The 22474-nt window shown below is 39.2% G+C and overlaps 2 protein-coding genes across 12 annotated transcripts in view; one reads left to right on the top strand and one right to left on the bottom strand.

The window, feature by feature from the left end:
• Window positions 1–20278, top strand: part of polg.L (polymerase (DNA) gamma, catalytic subunit L homeolog) — a 43909-nt gene extending 23631 nt beyond the window's left edge. For 4 of the 5 annotated variants that reach the window (XM_041584996.1, XM_018250786.2, XM_018250787.2 and 1 more), the window contains 22 exons: window positions 807–1446; window positions 1861–2056; window positions 2818–2985; window positions 4309–4455; window positions 4548–4627; window positions 6312–6494; window positions 7109–7254; window positions 7774–7900; window positions 7981–8205; window positions 8294–8414; window positions 9087–9170; window positions 9967–10083; window positions 10299–10459; window positions 10696–10749; window positions 11242–11359; window positions 12760–12895; window positions 13096–13342; window positions 13996–14118; window positions 14245–14410; window positions 17661–17869; window positions 19013–19173; window positions 19658–19740. In XM_041584996.1, coding sequence (XP_041440930.1) covers window positions 866–1446; window positions 1861–2056; window positions 2818–2985; window positions 4309–4455; window positions 4548–4627; window positions 6312–6494; window positions 7109–7254; window positions 7774–7900; window positions 7981–8205; window positions 8294–8414; window positions 9087–9170; window positions 9967–10083; window positions 10299–10459; window positions 10696–10749; window positions 11242–11359; window positions 12760–12895; window positions 13096–13342; window positions 13996–14118; window positions 14245–14410; window positions 17661–17869; window positions 19013–19173; window positions 19658–19710 — 3603 coding nt within the window. In that variant the 5' untranslated portion in view covers window positions 807–865 and the 3' untranslated portion in view covers window positions 19711–19740. 5 annotated transcript variants of the gene reach the window in all.
• fanci.L (FA complementation group I L homeolog) overlaps window positions 20230–22474 on the bottom strand; it is a 51542-nt gene continuing 49297 nt past the window's right edge. For 6 of the 7 annotated variants that reach the window (XM_018250568.2, XM_018250569.2, XM_018250571.2 and 3 more), the window contains exons 36-38: window positions 22453–22474; window positions 21529–21654; window positions 20230–20520 (exon numbers count right to left, since the gene is read on the bottom strand). The exon at window positions 22453–22474 is cut by the window's right edge and continues 74 nt beyond it. In XM_018250568.2, coding sequence (XP_018106057.1) covers window positions 20467–20520; window positions 21529–21654; window positions 22453–22474 — 202 coding nt within the window. In that variant the 3' untranslated portion in view covers window positions 20230–20466. 7 annotated transcript variants of the gene reach the window in all.

Raw genomic sequence — 22474 nt, 5'->3', positions numbered from 1 at the left:
GTTTTTACTCACACAGTGGAGTCAGTGCTATCAAACATAGTCTTACCCAAAAAATGCAGCGTCAGAACCGCCTCCAACTGTCCTTAGAGAGTGAATAAACAGAACGAATCATCAGCCACTATATGTGCACATTTCTATGGATGGCAGACCCTTTCTAACCCTCTGTTTTATGGATTCAGTATTATTTGCAATGATATAAGTGTGTGGTGCTTCTGGGAAGGACTTGTACACAACTTGCTGCTACTTCTGTTTTGTTGTCCAGTTTTAATTCTCTGTTGTTTACAATTTCAAACTTCTCACATAAAATGTCCTGCAACTTATTCCTGAATAAACCCCTTGCTTAATCCTTGGTGCAGTAACCTGTTGCATGGGGGTAATTTGTCCACATACAGCAGTCAAAATTGGCCTTGACACGTCAAGTAAACAGAGGCCCAAAAAGCCCCCACCAGCCCACTAAATAGTGACTTTCTATGGCATCTTACAGCAGCCCTGCTGGCATTTCCCAGAACCCACAAATTGTTGCACTTTCCTTCTCTCAATCACCCGACCCAACGCCCAATTTAAGACCCCAGTTTTTTGAAAAACTGTTTTGGAAGACCTCCTTGAGGGTAAGAAACTGAATTTTGAGGGCTGAAACATGGAGCTCTTTATGTATTTTCTTGAGTAGCAGTACTGTTTTTTATTTACAATAAATTGTGTCATCCTGGTACGTCAAGTTTTACATTGTCATTTTCTATATTGTATTTGCATTTTCTATACTTTCATGAGTTGATTTTAAGTTTTTTTTTTTTTTTTTCTATTTTAAGACCTTGCCATGGATCTGTAAACCCTACCACATCCAGAGCTGCCACTGTAACCCACTAACATGAATCGTTTGCTTCAAAAAGGCACTTCCCTAGTTCCCTCTTGGAGGACAAGAGGCTGTAGATACCGTAGGTGCTCGTATGCGCCACAGTTACATGCCAAACCCCTGGAAATGGAAACATCTCAGAGGAGAATGAACCCTCTTAATATCCAGATGCTTTCCAAAGGACTTCATGAACAAATATTTAGGGGTAAGCAAGTGCAGCATGCCGAAGAGGATGTTCAGAGGAGCATTACCCATCTGAAGAATCATGAACTTTGGGGGCAAGAAACATCTACGGTCCCTGATGTAGAACTGCAGCTTCCCAAGATGTATGGGAACAATATCGAGGAACACTTTCAAATTCTGGCTCAGAAACAGTCTTTGCCCTACTTAGAGGCAGCTAATGATCTCCTGAATTGTCAGCTGCCAGCTATGCCTCAAACATGGGCTTGGCAGTCTGGATGGACCCGATACACAGCCACTGGAGAGAAGGAGTTGGTGGACTTTCCAGATGAAAAAGCAATGGTGTTTGACGTGGAAGTTTGTGTAACTGAGGGTCGCTGTCCAACTCTGGCTGTTGCTGTTTCTCCTCAGAACTGGTTAGATATTAAGCTAGAACATTCTTTCCTGACTTGATTGTCTAGTTCAGTGATCCCCAACCAGTAGCTCGCGAGCAACATGTTGCTCTCCAACCCCTTGGATGTTGCTCCCAGTGGCCTCAGAGCAGGAGCTTATTTTTGAATTACAGCCTTGGAGGCAAGTTTTATTGCATTAAAACCAGGTGTACAGCCAAACAGAGCCTTAATGTAGGTTCACATTCCACATAGGGGCTACTAAATGGTCAATCACAGCCCTTACTTGGCACCCAGGAACATTTTTCATGCTTGTGTTGCTCCCAAACTCCTTTTACTTCTAAATGTTGCTCACGGGTTGTAAAGGTTGGGGATCCCTGGTCTAGTTCATAGCTGCATCTTATATATTCCTTTTTTTTTTTTTTTTTTTTTTTTTTGTAGGTATTCTTGGTGCAGTCGGAGATTGATTGAGGACAGATATACATGGTCTAAAGAACTATTGTTATCAGACCTTATCCCACTGGAGACATCAATGAATTGCAACTATATGACCAAAAACAACTGGACAGAGAGATTGGTTGTGGGACACAACGTCAGCTTTGATAGGGCACATATTAAAGAGCAGTATCTTATCAAAGTAAGAATATCTTGCCTAATATAGGCAATGACGTCCTTGGAAATATTAAAGGGATTGTTCACATTACAAACACATTTTCAGTTCAATTGTTTTCAGATTCTTCTCCAGAAATAAAGAATTTTTTCAATTACTTTTTCAATTATTGTTTTTCCAAGATCTAAGTTTAAAGTTTAATGTTCTGTCTCTGGTGTTTGAGTCTGGCAACTCAGTATTTCAAGAGCAGATTCTGAACTGTTACAATTTTGCAACATTTAATGGATACATGTAGTTGATACATTTCTCAGCAGCATCTCTGGAGTATTAGCAACTATTGTATCAATTCTAACAGCTGCCTTTAATGAAACTCAGGGATTCTGCTCAGCAGGGACAAAGATGAAAAATGTATCCATTTAGAACAGTTTACAGCCCCCTTCCCAGAGCTGCTTTAGAAAGATAGAATAAGAAGGTGAAAAATGACAATTTACACTTAAATATTAGAAGTATCTGGTGAACTATCTGAAACCAACTGAACTGAAAAATGTGTTGGAAGGTAAACAACCCCTTTACGGGCTGATAATAGAAAAATTTGCCTTTTTTGTTTGTACATTTCTACAGGGCTTTGTCTACATAGCGTTTCTGTTATATTAGAAGAGAAGTTTAGGAGAAACCCCAATATTTTTGCACTGGAGAACTTAGGTTTATTACTAAGAAAAATAAAAAGCAGTAAATGGACAACTGAAGTTATTCAGAGATTAATCACTGACTCTTTTGACGTGTGTCAGGGTTCAAAGATGAGATTTATGGATACCATGAGCATGCACATGGCCATATCTGGTCTTACAGGATTCCAGCGCACTTTGTGGATGGCCAGCAAATATGGAAAGAAGAAGGGACTGCAGGAGGTCAAGCAGCATATCAAGAAAACCCGCAGCAATTTCAGTGGTTCCCCAGTGAGTTTTTGAAAACAATTTATTGGCCAACACAATTTTGTGTATGGTTTTTCAGCTTTTAGAGACACTGATCTGTCTCCTGACTGTGATAGGACAGTGTGTTCCTCCTTTCATTTTCTTATTATATTATTCTAGCCACAAAAGGCTAGAAGGCTGTAATTCTCAGCAACCTCATTCCATATATGGGCCCAACTTACCTTGACATACATTGTAATCAAATCTCAGTCTAATTTGGCAGTTGGCCAAATTGGGATGATCTTTAGCCCCCAGATCACATCATAACGGTGGCCTGTGGCAACATGTTGAGACTTCCCTTGAAAGGATTTTCAGCAAGGTAGATATCTAGCAGATTTTGCCCAAATATTTGTCAGGCAGGCTGCCGGAATAACGCCATACATTGAGCCAATCAGCTCCTGACTTGGTCTGCAGGAGCCGAGTCGTTCAGTGGCCTGGCCCATTCAAGACCAAAAGGATTTTAATCAGACAAATCTGAAGATCTGATTGGGTAATTGTTGCACTAAGATATATATACATGTGCAGTTGATGACTTACCTCACTGCTTTTTGTCCCATCTATTATGGCCCTTTAGGCCATAGACATGAAAAAACAAAACAATTCTGTAAAGTGTGTATCAACTACATGTGGCTGAGGCCTGTGCTTCTAGAACTGTCAAATTACCAATTTTCACAGACAAATGATAGTTGTTTTTTCTTAGCCCAAATTCTCAACATATGTTTTAAAAAAAGTTTTCACAATTTCCATAGAAATACATGAATCATTAAGAGATTGCTCAATTTTGCAGAAACCCTATTAAGACTATTTGTAAATGTAAAGGCATTAGTCTGTCGTCTATATTTCTGGTTCTGACTCCTGAAACACTGTAGCAAAAGCCAGCTGATTAACAGAGTGGAGGAGAACCAACTGCTACACTTTTTCAAGAGTCAAACACAGACAACAAAAAGTTAAAAAAAATACTCTGCTTGAATGGCAATTACACTTAACTTACAAATGCCTGTACAGTTAAACTCTTTAATTTACATTTTAACGTATAATTAAAGTTACAGGTTCTTAATTATTAAGAAAGAAAAAAATAAAGTTTTGGTGGAGTTTTCTTTAAACAAGAGATAATTATGGCCACTAGTACCCAGGTGTTCTATTGCTAGCACATTTAAAATCAGTTTTGGGTTACTAGAGATCACTAGATCCAACATCTCTTAATTTCTGGTTGCATTCTCAGTAGCCTGAGACTGGAAATTGTCATGCATTTTGATGACCAATGTTTTTAAATCATGCACGGATTAAAGTCTTTTGGGTTTGTTCCAGATCAGTTCCTGGGACTGGGTGAATATCAGCAGCATCAATAACCTTGCAGATGTGCATGCACTGTATGTGGGTGGCCCACCCCTGGAGAAGGAAGCCCGGGAACTCTTTGTAAAAGGAAGCATGTCAGATATCAGAACAGAGTTCCAAGTAAGAAATTACACTTTCCCTTTAAACGTCTGTAATATGTTATTTCAAAACCATGGCTTACCAATGACTTTGTTTTTTTTTTTTGTTGGAAGGAACTCATGAGGTACTGTGCACTTGATGTTCAGGCAACACATGAAGTATTTCAGGAACAGTTTCCACTCTTTATGGAGAGGTAAAGGGACAATTGTCATGGAATATGTTTCATGTGTTGATATAGATTGTAGCCTCAACACTATATATATATATATATATATATATATATATATATATATATATATATATATATATATATATATATATATATATATATATATATATATATATATATATATATATACATACATGCAATGTGGGTTTTGAAATGCACAGTATATATTATATTCACACCTATTTGTTTAAATGAGCAAGCAAACATTTTTTTCTCCAAGGCAAGTTATTTATGCCGTTGTCTAAATCCTAATAAATTGCACTGGAATTGATCACAGAATGGCCATCCCTCCAAGGTACCTTGTTTTTGGAGTCCCTGACTACACCTTTCTGTTCTATTCTATTCAGGGCTATTCAGCTTGATGCTTTTTCTTCCCATAATGCAGGCACCAACACCCTAAATATTTTTTATAGGTTTGGGGACTCCATCACCAGAGAATATGTCTTTGTGTGTGTGTGTGTGTGTGTGTGTGTGTTTTAATACCGGCACCCTCACCTAAAAGAATAGCTACTTCCACCTTTAAGTTACCTTTTAGTATGTTATAGAATGGTTAATTCTAAGCAACTTTTCAATTGGCCTTCATTTTTTTTCTCTTTTATAGTTTTTTAATTATTTCCCTTCATCTCCTGACTTGTTCCTGCTTTCAAATGGGGGTCACTGACCCCATCTAAAAAACAAATGCTCTATACAGCTACAAATGTATTGTTATTGCTGTTTTTTATTACTCCTCTTTCTATTCAGGCCCTCTCCTATTCAAAGTCCTATATGCAAATCAATGCATGTTTGCTGCTGCTGAATAAAAAAATGAAATAACTCAAAACAACACAAAGAATAAAACATGAAAACCAATTGCAAATTGCCTTAGAATATCACTCTCTACATGATACTAAGGGGCAGATTCACTAAGGGTCGAATTTCGAAGTTAAAAATACTTCGAAATTCGACCCTCGGATTGAAATCCTTCGACTTTGAATATCGAAGTCGAAGGATTTAGCGCTAATCCTGCGATCGATCGATCGAAGGATTTTTCGTTCGATCGAACTATTAAATCCTTCGAATCGAACGATTCGAACGATTTTAATCCAACGATCGAATGAAAATCCTTCGATCAAAAAAAGGTTAGCAAGCCTATGGGGACCTTCCCCATAGGCTAACATTGACTTCGGTAGGTTTTATCTGCCGAAGTAGGGGGTCGAAGTTTTTTTTAAAGGGAAAGTACTTTGACTATCGAATGGTCGAATAGTCGAACGATTTTTCGTTCGAATCGTTCGATTTCGTTCGAATTCGAACGAATTTAACCAATTCGATGGTCGAAGTACCCAAAAAATACTTCGAAATTCGAATTTTTTTCATTCGAATCCTTCACTCGAAGTTAGTGAATCTGCCCCTAAATGTTCATTTCGAGGTGAACAGCCCCTATAAACTCAGGCGCTCATCAGCTAAATGGAGTTCTGGTTGTGTCTTCCATTCCAATGTACATGTAAATACATTAAGCATCATTTTGCTGGTCAGGGCAGAAGCATTGGATAAACTTTACTTGGTTAGAAATATTTAATAAATACGTGTATTGATGAAGGTTATGAATGTGAGAACCAAGGTTTATATACTAGCATATTTGCCAATATCATGGGATATCCTTTCCCTTCAGGTGTCCTCACCCTGTCACTCTGTCAGGTATGTTAGAAATGGGCGTTTCATATTTACCTGTTAACCAGAACTGGGAAAGATATTTGGATGAGGCTCAGACGAGCTATGAGGAGCTACAAAAAGAAATGAAGAAATCATTGATGAAGCTAGCCAACGATGCATGCCAACTTCTCACCAAAGATGCGTAAGTTACATATTAACAAGCTGAATTTGTCTCTTTTTCTGTGCATGCATGCTCAGACCTGCTATAGTTATGGGTACCAGGGGGCTTTACACTATCTGCTGTATAATTGTATAATTAAAGTGCAGTTTTACAATATAAATGAATTCAAGATTATCCTCTCTACTGCTGGGTCTGGCTCACAAAACAAATGGCTTTAAAACCACTGAACATTTGTAATTCATGTATATTGGAAACCTAGTAAGGGCTACATTTTCTTTCCTTATGGAAGAACAAATTGGGGGTGGTGTACCACTAGAGGGTCAAAGAGATGATTGTGAAAGAGGTTCAGAGTGTGGCAAAGAGTTTGAACATATAAGATGTAACATGGTGCAAATAACATGGTGCAAAGTTTATAATATAGTCATAAAGAGAGTGTAACATGTAGTAAAGCTGCAGAGAACTTTTTGTTTGGTTGGTTCTTTTGAAATATGATTGGCATGCTTCCTAAAAAGAGAATGCAGCAATAATTTAGGAACCCTAAAAATTAGAATGCAGTGTATTAATCATCTTAACCTGTGATTTGGTAAATTACTTAAATATCAGTTGTAAATTAAATTTAATAATTCTCTCCTCAGTTACAAGGAAGATCCCTGGCTTTGGGACCTAGAATGGGATATCCAGGAGTTTAAACAAAAAAAGACAAAAAGCAGTAAAAAGCAGAAGAAAGCTAATGAAGCCGCAGAAAGTGTTGGGAACAAGCTTGTTGAAGATCATAATGAAGGTGAGAGAAGGGTTTAAGGTTTAGTTTTAGATGTAACATCAGTTTTACAGATCTCTTTTTTTTCCTATGATTTTGTATAGAATACGTGAGTTTTTAGTTTGGCAGCTGGAGACACGAGAGGGCGGTTTATGATCATCAGTTCAGAAGGGCTGCTGCTTGGGCATGACTTGTGGCAGCTGGGAAATCGACAATATGTCTAGCCCCATGTCAGATTTCAAAATTGAATATAAAAAAATCTGTTTGCTCATTTGAGAAATGGATTTCAGTGCAGAATTCTGCTGGAGCAGCACTATTAACTGATTCATTTTGAAAAAAAACATTTTTCCCATGACAGTATCCCTTTAAGTAAACACACCCTAGATGTCTAGAAGTTCCAGATTACTGCTGCTTATCAGGTTCACAAATGCACATTTTTGACACCAGCTATTGTTGCCTAAGCAAGATAGGTACCAGTTGTTTTGTAGCTATTTGTACTGTTTGTATGGAAAAAAAAATCATATTTGTAAATTGCACCTATAGATCCTGGACCTCCAACTGAAGAAGAAGAGTCTCGTCCATCCATGGGCAAACTGTACTTGGAGGATCTCAAACTTAAAACTTTACCATTGTTACCAAAAAGAAACCAGCATTTACCTGGTCACCCTGGGTAAGATTCGATCAGCAGTCTGCAAAGCTCCTGTTTTTTTCCACCTTTACATTACTAATTTATCATATTTGTGTTTTCAGATGGTACCGTAAATTGTGTCCTAAACTGGAAGATCCTGACTGGCTACCAGGACCAGGTCTTATTAGCCTTCAGATGAGGTTAACACCTAAACTTATGCGATTGACATGGGATGGTTATCCCTTGCACTATTCTGAGAAGCATGGCTGGGGCTACCTTGTTCCAGGGAGAAAAAACAACAAATTGAACAATGAGGAAGAAGAGGAGATCATCCCATGTCCGTACAGGTATATGCATAGGCACATTATACAAAGGCCAACTACATCATGAGCAACTGGAATTTCTTTTGAACGTAACCATTACTTTTTCTTACAGAGCCATTGAAGACATTTATGCTGAATACAGTAAAAATAAAACAAAAGATGGGTGTTTATCACAGCATTCCACTTTACCAGAGGAGTTCATGCTCACTGATGACAACTCTATGTGGCAAAAGGTGAGGAAAAGGGTGAAATTAATCCCTTTATGCAATATATGTTTTCATTGTCAAGCTTTGCTTTATATAGTCATATTTATTGTTGTATTTAAGGTTCTTTGTAGCTGCACCTGTTTGTTTTGGCAGCTGGCTGCATTTTAAGTCAAATTTTATAACACTGGTGGTTGCCCAAATGTTGGACACTCCCATTGAGTCTAAACACTAACCTTGTGGCCCAGCCAGTGCACTTCTTACTTAAAAATCACTCTGGCTTGGCATATTTTGTTGAAGAGCTATATGTCCATGATATTAGAAAAAATATTTTTTACATTTGTATTTATTTTTATGTACATTAGAAACAGGTAAAAAAAAAAAAAACTACCCCAGGCCTAGACACACTGTCCCTGGCCATAAGATTAGTGATTTCTCTTACTGGGGCGTGCCCAACATATTGGATCTCACTAGAATTTTATCCTTTATTTTTTTGACCACTATGTGAGAAGTTCCTCTCTTCAGAAGACAGCACATTATATCCAAAAAAGAAGATTAATTTATTTGAGCCCTATGCTTTCCTGCCAACGTTGTCTTCTTTAAAACAAAACTTTTCAAGGTTTTTTCTCTCAGTTTGTTTAAACACTACGAACAAATTCAAGGACACAAGGTTTTGACATCTTAAATAAATGTTCTTTTTAGGTTGAGGAGCTAAGTCGGACGGAGATGGATCTTAGTAGTGAAGTCCCAGCCACTGCAAAAGCGAAGAAAAGAAATAATTCATCAGTGAGTTCCATGCATGATCATTCTATATATCTTTCTCTCTCTCTCTCTCTCTCTCTCTCTCTCTCTCTCTCTCTCTCTCTCTCTCTCTCTCTCTCTCTCTCTCTCTCTCTCTCTCTCTCTCTCTCTCTCTCTCTCTCTCTCTCTCTCTCTCTCCTCTCTCTCTCTCTCTCTCTCTCTCTCTCTCTCTCTCTCTCTCTCTCTCTCTCTCTCATTTTATTTATATCATAAACACTGCACTCACATGTCTTATGGAAAAAAAAACAACAATAAATATATATACTGTATATGTATTCTGCTGTAGGGAGATTAGAGATTGTGTAATGTATCCCTACACATAGTAATAACATAGACTTTTCTGGTTCAGGCTTCACTTTTTAGATCTAACATTGGGGACCCTATCTGCAGGTTAAAAGGTTACAGACAAGTGAAAACATAGCTGTATCAGCCAGCTGTCTTAGTTCCAAGAAATTCTAGGCTAGCAAGTTAATGTTCAAATTAATATTCTTTTAGGAGGATCTAGGAGTGCAAATAAGGCATTCTCCATAAATCACACTTTAATGTGTTGTCATATTATGGCAACCGATACGTTACAGTAAAAATACAAGAAAATGTATCCGGGGATTTCATATTAACTCATGAGCTGGAATGATCTCACAAGCATACAGCAGCTCTCTGAACTTGGTGCAGACTTGTTTTATCAGTATGTAATTTTAAATCATCCAGTTAAATGTCCTGGTTGGATGAGGACATGTCATCCAGTATAACATTTCTCCTATGGTTTTAATTTATTGCACAGGAACACCCTGTTAAACTTGAAATGGAGTTTGATAGCCTACCTGACAATCACCATGGAAACAGCCCTTGCGGTGATGTAAATGTTTCAGGCTGCTGGTTCTACAAGTTGCCACACAAAGTAAGCTTGGACTAGCCATTGTACTACATGTATTTAAACTGAACGCTACTATTCTGCAGCCCTAAAGCTTGTGATCTCCCAGTATTCCCAGTAGTAAATCATAATTGTGTTATGGAGTTGAAGTGCAACAACCACCTCTGGGGAATGTACATACTAAAACCTTTTGCAATAAGCCAACAAGCCATTTCTATGACATTACATATTCTGTCGTGCAGGATGGCAACGCCAATAATGTTGGAAGCCCATTTGCAAAGGACTTTCTGCCAAAGATGGAAGATGGCACTTTACAGGCTAGTACTGGAGATTCCAGCGCAACACGTGCCCTTGAAATCAACAAAATGATCTCCTTTTGGAGAAATGCTCACAAAAGAATAAGGTAACAAATTCACAATTCTGTCGATTGGATTAAATGTATGGGGTAATGCAAGACACGAACAGTTTTTGCTGGAAACTTATATTAACCAATCAACAGGTAGCATTTACTGGTCTGCTGAAAGCAAACATCTGATTGGGGTGATGTGTCTTTTTAGTCCCAGAGCAGAATTTACACCTGTTGTTGTATTACTTCCTTTGTCCCTATATGTATTCCATTCAGTTTCGGTTTTGTTACAGTTCCCAAATGGTGGTATGGATGAAGAAGAATGAACTCCATCGGACTATCACCAGGTATCCATTTAGCTTCTGTTTTTTTCAGTCTGCTTGATCTGATAGAGTGGAAACTTTAGGGTAAGGTCATACTGAGCATTTCGGGAAGATTTAGTCGCCTGGCGACTAATCGGCTGGTCTTTGCGGCGACCAATCTCCTCGAACGCCTTCCCTCACTCTTGCGCTGGCTAGAATGAAAAATCGCTGGCGCTAAACACACCCGGTGATTCATTCTCCGAAAGACAACGTGATTAGTCGCCAGGCGACTAAATCTCCCCGAAACAGTGTGAACTTACCCTAAGGCTAGTACAGATGGGCATTGTAAGCAGACGCTGACTTGCAAGAGGATGCTAAATCCTAGCGTAAACTTACCCCAGTTGATCTGCATGCTGGTACATGTCAGAATTAATTTATAGCTTTAGATCAAGCTAACCCAAAGTTATTTAAATTCCCACCATTTTGCAAATAACAGACCAAAAACATTTTGCCATTATTAATATGAATCTGTTACAGGGACCCTGAGTTTGATGAAGAGAACAAGTATGGTGCTATTTTGGCTCAAGTGGTTTCTGCAGGAACCATCACTCGTCGAGCTGTAGAGCCCACGTGGCTGACAGCCAGCAATGCCAGAGTAAGTAACTACACCCCTCAACCCACCTATCTTAGGCTGTATATATATATATATATATATATATATATATATATATATATATATATATATATATATATATATATATATATATGAGAGAGAGAGAGAGAGATAACAGTAACATTGATAAAAAGGGAATGTGGAGTTGAGAAAACTAAATTAACCAATGTGAGTTAGAAAGAAAACTGGGCAATAACTAGAAATATTCAAGCTTAAAGTGATACTGACACTAAAAAACTACTTTTTAAAATATGAACGTACATTAAAAGTTACCTATAGGTCATGTTAGTTGAAGTTTCTAAACTGGTTTTTTTTTTGCAAACCTGACTGTCCCATCTCAGCCTGTCAGTTAACGTTTCCAATGCTAAAAGACTCCTGCTGCACAAATATGGCAGCCCTCTCATACAGGAACATGGGTCATTAGACAGGTAGTGTAAAAGCATTGGGCAAATACTTTATGGCAAAGTTATAAGTAGCTTTCAAAGGCATTTTTATGATAGATATAAAAGAGTTTAATTTCTGGTGTCAGTATCTCTTTAATATTGCTAATGTTTCATGGAATATTATAATTTAGTTTTAGATAATTTACACATGGGTACTTTTACCTGTGTTAAGGTGGGTTGTATTTGAAGGCACATTGAATGGGGTTCCTATCATTTAAATGGAGGGAAGTGAGTAGGTAGATACACTAGCAATTCTTTACCTGTTCTTGTAAGGCGAGTGCATTAGGCACAGGTATTGTATTTGCAGTCGGTCTGTGCTTCCCCCTAGTCCCAACATTTTATGAAATCTACTGACTATCCGTACTACAGTCACTAATAAATCCTTCAGGCTAACTCGTCCACCATTCAGCTTCTTCTCGTATGCCTCCTTCTCTGCAAATGCTTCCATTGGTTCCTTGTCACTTTTTGAATTAAACTGAAAATGCATTACAATTTGGCTCCACCTTACATTTTTTTTGCAAACTATCCCCTTTATTCAACTTTTCTCCTCTCTCCCACCCATCCCTCTAGGGCTTTTGCAGAGCAGTGCACAGGATCAATGCATCTCAGTGTGACCGGAGCTATAAAAATGAGCAGAGAAGCATTAGGTGATGCTCCCTGTGTCAGTAAATGTAGCTTTTGCCATTCTGTCTGGCCCTTACCTGAACAAAACAGCAGGGGGTTAAAGCAGAGGGTTCCTGCTACACATTTGTAATATTAGCAGTGAACTACTGCAAATAGAAAAGTAAATTACAAGTGTTCAGAAGAGCACTGTTGAGCAATTTTACATTGTGTTCTACAGGTGGGTGCATGTCCTATTTAAAGCCTTTGTGTATATGCCCTAATAATGTTGTGAATTTATTGCTATTTACCAGTGCTTGTTGTACCCTGTTGTGTTAGGCAGATCGCGTGGGCAGTGAATTAAAGGCCATGGTACAAGTGCCGCCAGGATATCATCTAATAGGAGCAGATGTGGACTCTCAGGAACTCTGGATAGCTGCAATACTCGGAGAAGCTCATTTTGCCGGAATTCACGGTACTGCAGATGACAATACTTATACTTAGGCTCATGCCACATGGGGCATTTTCTGTTGGTTGGTGACTTCTTTTTCTTAGTCATTTATAATACATTACTAGTTAACATTACTAGTTAACTATTAACATCAGGGCCTGACCACTAGTGCATTTTAAAACCTAAGTACTCTGGCCTCTCTAATGGTAATTTTTAAATTGTAGGTTGCACAGCTTTTGGGTGGATGACTCTGCAAGGCAAGAAGAGCAGCGGCACTGATCTGCACAGCAAAACTGCCTCTACTGTTGGAATAAGCAGGGAACACGCCAAAGTGTTTAATTATGGACGCATTTATGGTGCAGGGCAGCCTTTTGCTGAGCGTCTGCTAATGCAATTCAACCATCGCCTCACTCAGGAACAAGCAGCAGAGAAAGCAAAGCAGATGTATGCTGTGACTAAGGGAATCAGGAGGTAGGTGGGAAGAACACACTTGTGGAAAGCATTTTCTGCTTGTTTCACTAGCAACAGGTCATATCCATTTTGCTAATAATGGGACAGAAATTTGGAGGCCATTGTCAAATAATGCCTTCGACTATGTCAGCAAGCAGAAATTTGCTTTGTAACTGGTATGTGCACATTGGCAATACTGTGATTTTCTATTCCCACACTCAACATATACATGGCTTAAAGGCGTGTTTCATCTTTAAGTTAACCTTTAATCATGTTACAGAATGGCTGTAAGCAACTTTTCAATTGGCCATTTTTTAAATAGTTTTTAGATTATTTGCCTTCTTCTGACTTTTTTCAACTTTGAAATGTATTGTTATTGCTACTTTTTATTACTCATCTTTCTATTCAGGCCCTCTCCTACTTACATTCCAGTCAATTTGTTAAAGAAATGCATGGTTTCTAGTGTAATTTGAATCTTAGCAACCAGATTGCAGAAATTGTACATTGGGGACCTGCTTAATAAAAAGCTAAATAACTCAATAACCGCAAATAACAAAAAATGAAAACCAATTGTAAATTTTCAGAATGTTGCCCTCTACATCATACTAAAAATCATTTAAAGGACCTTTAAAAATGATTTCTTATTGCATTCTTATGAGTGTTTCTGCTTACAGGTACATTTTATCAAAAGAAGGCGAGTGGCTGGTGGAAGAATTGGGAATTTCTGTTGAAAGAGGTGAAGAGAATTCTGTGAACTTACAAGATTTACGGAAGATTCAGAAAGATGCAACAAAAAAGTATGATTTGTTTATTTTATTTTTTTTAAACAAGATTTATTTTTTTCACAAGAAAGAGGCAAAGAATAAAGAAAGCAAAAGAAAATAACTATCTTTAGTCTGCCTAAATATGTTTCTGTTGTGCAGGTCTAGAAGAAAGTGGAACTTGGTAAGTCGTAGGATATGGACTGGAGGAACAGAGTCTCAGATGTTTAACAAACTGGAGACCATTGCAATGAGTCCCTCACCAAAGACTCCTGTCCTGGGGTGTCACATCAGTAGAGCACTGGAACCAGCAGCAGTAAAAGGAGAAGTATGTGTGAAACAAAATCTCATGCTGCCTTACTATTCTCTTTTACTTTACGTACCATTAACGTCTTCTCTCTATAGTTGGGCTGGAAGACTCCAGACACTGCAGTGAAGCTGCGTTCTCTTGCTAAGAGGGGATAATGGCGATAACTAATACAGTGGTCATCTCTTTCCTCTTAAAGGGCATCTGTTGGGCAAAAATATTATCCCCCAACCAAAGGTGTAGGCTAATAGAGTCTGCACTGCAGTTGGGGGGGAACTGTCATTTTTTTTTTTTAATTGCCCCCCGTCAGTGCTAGGACAGCTCCCGGTGGGAGTGGCCATGTCATACATAGCGCATGCGCATAAGGAGCAAGTCAGGGCATTTCCCTCAGCAGGTAGTCTAGTGCTGGCAGGGGGCAATTTTTTAAAAAAACTACTGTTACCTCCAAATGGAGTGCAGAGTCTATTAGTCAGCACTTTTGGGATAATATTTTTGCCCAAGGCATGCCCAATCCATAATGATTTGCTTTAAAGGGGACCCGTCACCCAAAAAAATTATTCCAAATCCTATTTTATCACATTAGTCAAGCAAAATGAACTTTAATTACACTATATAAATTATTTGAATCTTGTTTCCTTCAGTCTGGGAATTCAAAATGATAGCAAGCAGGCAGCAGCCATTTTGTGGACACTGCTTTTAAGGAAAGCCTTGCATCATCTCAGAATCTTGTTTGTGCACTAGAATGAGGGACCCGATGTCCATCCCCATGCCCTGGCTACACAAATGGTAAAGAGAATTGGGGATATGTGGGGAGAGCAGTGACATCTAGGAAGTGCTGAATGGAAAGTGAAAGTAATTGTCTGCCCCGCCTCTATGCCCAGGGCATAGAGGAGGGGCAGACAATATTTGATTGACAGCTGAGATTTCTAAATGTGTTTACAACAGCTATGAATGCTTTAATAAAGAATAGAAATTGGATTTCATGTTTAATTTGAAAAGGACTTTTATTACACATATTTTTGTGTCTGGGTGACAGATCCACTTTAAAGGAAACATTTTATCTAACATACTAGTGAGTTATACTCATTTAGATATAGAAGAATTATGCTTAAAAAAGTAGTGTTTCAGGCTGATTTATTGAATATTTCTGCAAAAACCCTAATAATCTCTCCCTCCCCCTCTTTTCACTTCCTGCTCCCTGAATTCCCAGGCTGTTTAGTGGAGCCGGCTGCATTTAGCTCACTGGTTCCTGTCCTACAGTGCAATCAGCAGCTAACAGGACCTGACAGGGAACTTACTCCTGTCTGTGCTTGAGTGACTGCAGGGCTGTGATTGGCTGTCCTCCTCCTACTGTGCTTCTGGCAGGAAAAGTTAGGACACGCCCACGCCTCACTTGAAACAGGGACCAAAGAACATGTATAGGGAGCTCTAATAAAGGGGCTATTTTTAAAGATAATATAAATTTTTAGCACCATGTAAAAGCAACACCATATATTACTCATAATTGCCTACAAAATTGGGGGTTTTCATGAATCCTATACGTCTCCTTTAACAATGCAATGCGACAGAACTGATTTACCTGTAATGAAGCTTCATGAAACTGTTCAACTGTAATAATACTCTTACATTTTCGCTTGAAGCCCTTAGAGGGGAACAAAATGTAAACCAGTAGAGGTGCAAGCTAGTTTGGTATTCCATGCCGAACTAACTTGCTAATTTGAAACACACAGGCCTGGGATACGTTGTAGAGCTCAGCCTTGTTTTGTCCCCTTCCCATGTTTCCCTTGTTTAATTTAAGCTGGGCACATGTTCAGTGCAGTAAGATCATTGGAAGTACTATATTGTGCATGTGCTCTTTGCAAGGCAACAAGATAAAAGATGGCGGTGCCGCACTCTGCAATTTTTACCTGTGGCTGGTGGGTTTCTTATGGTCAGGACACACATTGGCCCAGGCAACAAGGATCACTGTTTGGCCAATTTGTTGTGCACCTCACAGTGGTTTTACATGTTGTCCTTTAAATAGCTTTATTTCTGTAAAAGGCACATTTTAATTTCTCTGTAGTCTCAGCGGGACATAGAGACAGCTCCAACCTCCAGGAGGCAGGACACTTGGCCTTTTACTAATAAAAAGGAGTCTATGTTTTAATCAGCTTTGCTCCAAAAAAGTTCTTACCTATGCCTTTTTAGGGTCAGGGCACACAGACTCGAGGAGATTAGTCGCCTGGCGACAATGTAAAAATGTAAAATCACCTTCGTTTTCCGAAGTTGCCTCACGAGGAAACTGCGGGCAACTTCGGAAACGAATCGCTCAGAGTGCCATCCAGCCGGCGATTTACACATTAGCTGGCGGGAAGGCAGTTCAGGGGAGATTACTCGCCCGAAGGAGAGATTTGTTGCCTTTGTGCCCTGACCCTTAATGTAATGCATGTTTAGGTCTTTGTCTTTCCTGATAAGCTTTAAGAACCAGTTGAAAAACTTTGCTGGTAATGTGCAAGATACGTTCTGATTTCTGTGACTTCAGCTCATATGACTGGTCAGAGAATTGTGCTGGTATAAAGGGCTTCTGGGTCTGTGCATCTTGGGGAGCTGTGATATCTTTTACACCGACTGTACAGAAGGGATGCTCCAAATCCAGGATTCGGTTCAGCAGGATTTTGGCCCAATCCAAAGTGCGTGGCCGAGCAAAATCAGATTCCTTAAAATCATGTGACTTTTTGTGTGACAAACACGGAAGTGGAAAAAGTTTTATATTTGGCCCTTCCTGGCACTAATTTGCATATGCTAAAGAAAAGCCATTTGTGATGTTACATAATTATACTGATTTTGGGAAGAGCATTTTCCTTTTACGTGTATAAACAGCCTCCTCAGAGTTCAGGAGTGGGCAGATATACAAAAGAGTGCATCCTCCAAACTGCACATTAGAGATCTGATTTAGGTGCATCCATGGAAAATATTGCTCAGAGCAGAGTGGGGAGGTGCGGGAGGAGAGCCCCTCTGAAAGCTGCAGTTTACATTGGCTAAAGGTTTATACAGAGCCATGTGAACATATTCAGACCCTTGATTGTTTCTTCCATCTGTTTTGTAGTAGCAACGTGAGAGAACAGGAGCAGCGCTAAGCTCTACACAAGAGGGTTTTGCCCAGTGGGGGCTGGCTCCCCTTATGGGAACCTCAAACACTGGATGGGGGGATTTATTAAATCCTCTAATAAAACTTCATGAAGATGATTTGTTTTCCAGTTTCTGATTTTCTGCTTGTCTTCTGTCCTTTTAGTTCATAACAAGCCGAGTGAACTGGGTGGTGCAGAGTTCGGCTGTAGATTACCTTCACTTGATGCTGGTTGCCATGAAGTGGCTTTTTGAGGCCTACGACATAGATGGACGATTCTGCATTAGTATCCACGATGAAGTGCGCTACCTTGTGCACAGCAAGGACCGATACCGTGCAGCGCTGGCTTTACAGATCACAAATCTTCTAACAAGGTAAATAATAAAACTCATACAAGGATGCTGCACATGTCAGGGAGAGCACGACTTTAGCACTCCAGAGCTCATTTACTATTGCACAGAGCACTAAGTGCAAACTGCTCATAGGTCAGTGAGGTCTGTTGATTGTGCCAGATTATAGATTATGACATGAATTAGCTGTGCCAGGATCTTTAAGTACAGGGCACACCCTTGCTTGAGAGCCTCATTGATTCCCGTGTGCCGCCCATCACTCAGCCCTTATGAATACATTACTGGCAGATGCAAGAAGCAAAGTGATAACAGAAAGGTGCAGTCCATTCTATGAGTTTAAAGAAAAAACTATACCCCCCCCAAACAATGTAGGTCTCTAAAAGTGTGTAAAACCCTGCTTCATGTAAATAAACCATTTTCATAAAATTATACTGTTTTTTTAGAAGTACGTGCCATTGGGTAATTATAAATAGAAAATTGCCATTTTGAAAAATAAGGGCCGCCCCCTGGGATAATAGGATTTACGGTGCACACAAACCATACAAGTTAGGTCACATGAGCCAATTAACAGACAGAGTTGTGTCTTTTGCTTCCACACTTCTTCCTGTTACAGTTAGAGTTGAAGTATTTCTGGTCAGGTGATCTCTGAGGCAGCACAGAGACCATCACGAAACGGCAGCTCAAGGCAAGAGCTGTAAAAGGACTATTTTTTTCTTAAATAAACATTCCAGTTAATATAATATAAGATATCTGTTGCTTAAATACTCATTTTGGGTGTAAAGTTTTCCTTTAAAGAGCTGCACCTTCATGTGCAACATGCAAAAGAGCATGGCACATGGTGCTTATAGAAAATAATATGCTATACAGATGTTTCTAGCAACAGCAAGCACATATGATGCAGGGAGGAAATCTGCAATTTCTGGCTGTGCGAAAGGTTGACCTTTATTCTTACATTTAATTCTATCAGGGAAAGTATATAAAAGGCCAATATTGGGTAAAACTGTTGAACATACTCATATCTGGTCTTGTGCCAGAATCCCGCATGAGTTGAGTGTGTGTGATTCAGCCACTCTTACCTCAAAATGAGTATTAATCAGTGGAATTATCTTTAAAATGTTAAAGTGGGTTTGTTGTGTCAGTAATTACAGTGTGAGTTTGGTATTTCAGGTGCATGTTTGCTTCCAGACTTGGAATCCAGGATCTGCCTCAGTCAGTGGCATTTTTCAGTGCTGTGGATATAGATAAGTGCTTGAGAAAAGAGGTGACTATGGACTGCTCAACTCCATCCAACCCTAATGGTATGGAGAAGAGATACGGTATTCCTCAAGGTAAGGCATCTTGTACAGAGATAAGGAACGACTGAAGAGAACATTATTAATCTTACATTTATTGCATAACTGTATGAACATGTAAAGCAATTCCACACCATAGTGTATATCTATCTATCTATATACATAGCATTAAATCTCAAACCAACTTTTTTTTTTCTTAATAAAGAGCTTTAAGGAGAAGGAAAGGCTTGGTGCACTTGGGGGTGCTAAATGTTAGGCACCACCAAGTGATTGTATTTAGTTACCTGAAACCCCAGGCTGGTGCTCCTATCAGCAGAAAACTGCACCAGCCCGGGGTTATAAATCTCTGTTCTTCGTGCAGGGTTTCAGGTGTCAATACAATCACTTGGTGGTGCCTAAGATTTGGCACCCCCAAATGCTGCAAGCCTTTCCTTCTCCTTTAAAACCTTCTGAGATTTGTTTTCCCCACAAGATATCCAAATTGTATGTCTAATTTTTAATCTTCTTTTAATCATTCCAGGGGAAGCGTTGGATATCTATCAGATTCTTAAAGTCACCAAAGGAGTCTTGTGAAAGAGCAGCTAAAACCATGACCCTCTCTGACTCCTATGGAGTTTCTGTGTAGAAGATGCCACTTAAAGGCATTGTTCAGTATAAAAATTAAAAACTGGGTAAATAGGCTGTGCAAAATAAAAAATGTTTCTGATATAGTCAGTTAGCCAAAAATGTAATGTATAAAGGCTGGAGTGACTGGATGTCTAATATAATAGCCAGAACACTACTTCCTGCTTTTCAGCTCTCTCGGTTTCCACTGACTGGTTACCCTGGTAACCAGTGACTTGAGGGCACATGGGCCATAACTGTTGCTTTTGAATCTGAGCTGAATGCTGAGGATCAATTGCAAACTCACTGAACAGAAATGTACCATGTGGCCCTCCTTAAAGTCACTGACTAACTCAAAGAGAGAGCTGAAAAGCAGGAAGTAGTGTTCTGGCTATTATGTTAGACATCCAGTCACTCCAGCCTTTATACATTACATTTTTGGCTAATTAAATATATTACAAACATTTTTATTTTTTCACAGCCTATCTATTTACACTGAACTGTTCCTTTAAAGTACCACCGTTTGCAGTGAAGAGATGCCATATTGGATATTCTCTGGTTTGTTTTTTTTAAACAATTTGGAATAGAAAAGTTTCTATTTTGTGGAACTCGAGTATCAATGCAAAAATTTAACAATTCAGAGGAATAAAGAAGTTTGAATTCCTTCAGAGAAAGTGCATTTGTCGTCTATTTGTCTCTTCTGCTCATGAGGAAAGGGGGTGACGTTTATTTTCTGCGCCTCTTCTTCTTTGGTTCTTGACTTTCTTCTTCTGTTACAGCCTGAAACAGTGTCAATGTGTGTCAAAATCACAAACAACTTTCCTTTTGCTGCTCTACACCAAGAATATTCAGCATGCTGCCCTCCAGCTCTTCATCTTACATTCTCAGCATTGTGCACTTTTGAGTTCACTTTTAGTATGATGTAGAGTAAGATAATTTGCAATTGTTTTTTTATTTGTAATATTTGTGGTTTTTTAATTATTTAGCTTTTTATTCAGCAGCTCTGCAGTTTGCAATTCCAGCAATCTGGTTGCTAAGGTCCAACATTAAAAACTGTTGGTCAACTGCTGCAATCTATAAAGGCCTGTCAAAAAAAGGGGCCAAAAACACTGGAATATAGCCAACAGCTCAAAAGGGCACTTAAGTCAAAATCCAAAAGAATATATATTCCAAGTCATTCAGCATAAATATTAATAAGTAGGCATACAGACCAATTGATGCTCCGTGTTTCGTGCCCACAGGTACTTATTCATAGGCATGAATAAGTGCCTGCGGGTACGAAACGCGTAAGGCGGAGCATTGATTTGAAAAGAGGTGAAAGAGCAAGGCAAATAATTCTAAAACTAAAAAAAATGAAGACCAATTGAAAAGTTGTTTAGAACTGACCATTCTATAACATACTAAAAATCAACTTAAAGGTGGACAACCCTTTTAAGAGATGCAGCATATATCTGGTATATAGCAATATGCATATTATACTCATGATAATAGTCATGCAAATAGCATACATGTGAATTTATTTTGTCAAAAACTGCCACTTATCTTCAAGCCCCCCATCCCACCGACAGACCAATCATTGTTCAGGCTCCTCCTTAGGTCACAACACAGCTAAAAGTATAGTAGACTACAGGTGTATTAGGCAAATACGTGTTCATCCAAATCTCACCCTTACCACTCAACCCCGAGCTGGACTTTAGAAAGATCTAGTAAAGCAAATTGTCTTCAGATTCTGTTCCCTGATTGGGGGGGGGGGGGTTTGCTGTAGCTCATGAGCATGTCACAACATACCTGTTCATTATCTGGCTCATTCTCTTCATCTTCAGACCCTTTCTCTTGTAAAGCTGCATCTAGTGTGGCTGCATTTATCCTGAAGTCCCTTGAGGTGCTCAGCTTCATGTATTGCATCAAGTTCACCTAAAAAGAAATGCAAACATAATGTTAAGGGGCAAATTCACTAAAGCATGAAGCAGCTAGCGCAAATTCACCAGTGCGACGTCATTATGTTACTTCGCCGATTTACTAACGGGTGCTGGCGTAAATTTGCTAGCGAAGTGGACCTACTCTAGTGTTACTTCGCACCCTTGCGCCAGGTGAAGTTGCGATATGGCGAAGGGACGTAACTACGCTAATTCACTAACTTGCGCATTTTACTGAACATTACCTCTTGCGCCAGACTTGCCTTCACCACCTCAAACCAGGTGAAGTGCAATAGAGTAGATAAGTCCCAAAAAATCGCTGGCGTCTTTTACTTTTTTTAAGGGTGATAGGCTGAAAAAGATCAATTTTTTCTGGGGTACCCTCCTTCCCCCCTACATTTCCTAACATATGGCACCTAAACTATACACTGGGCACATGTATAGGGCAATATAACACCTCTATTTTATTTTATGAAGCTTTCCCAGACTTGTGTAGTGTAATGTATTTGCTGCTACATATACGTCCATTGTACTTTAACGTGGCGCCGTATGCAAATTAGGCATCGCTAGCGTAACTTCGCTTTGCTTGACGAATTAACGCTAGTGCAACTTCGCTACCTTTCGCCTCCCTAAGCGCAACTTCGGATTTTAGTGAATTAGCGGCGCCCTGGCGAAACTTTGCCTGGCGGAGTGCAGCGAAGCCAACGCTGGTGCGACTTCGGAGGTAAGTAAATTTGCCCCTAAGTGTTCTGATACCATATCATGTAAAACACAGCAAGAAAGAAGTAAAACCTACCTTGGACTTCTTGGAGAGATGA

Source organism: Xenopus laevis, chromosome 3L (genome assembly GCF_017654675.1).
Source record: "Xenopus laevis strain J_2021 chromosome 3L, Xenopus_laevis_v10.1, whole genome shotgun sequence".
In the NCBI taxonomy this organism is placed as follows: domain Eukaryota; kingdom Metazoa; phylum Chordata; class Amphibia; order Anura; family Pipidae; genus Xenopus; species Xenopus laevis.
This window is presented reverse-complemented; position numbering and strand designations above follow the sequence as displayed.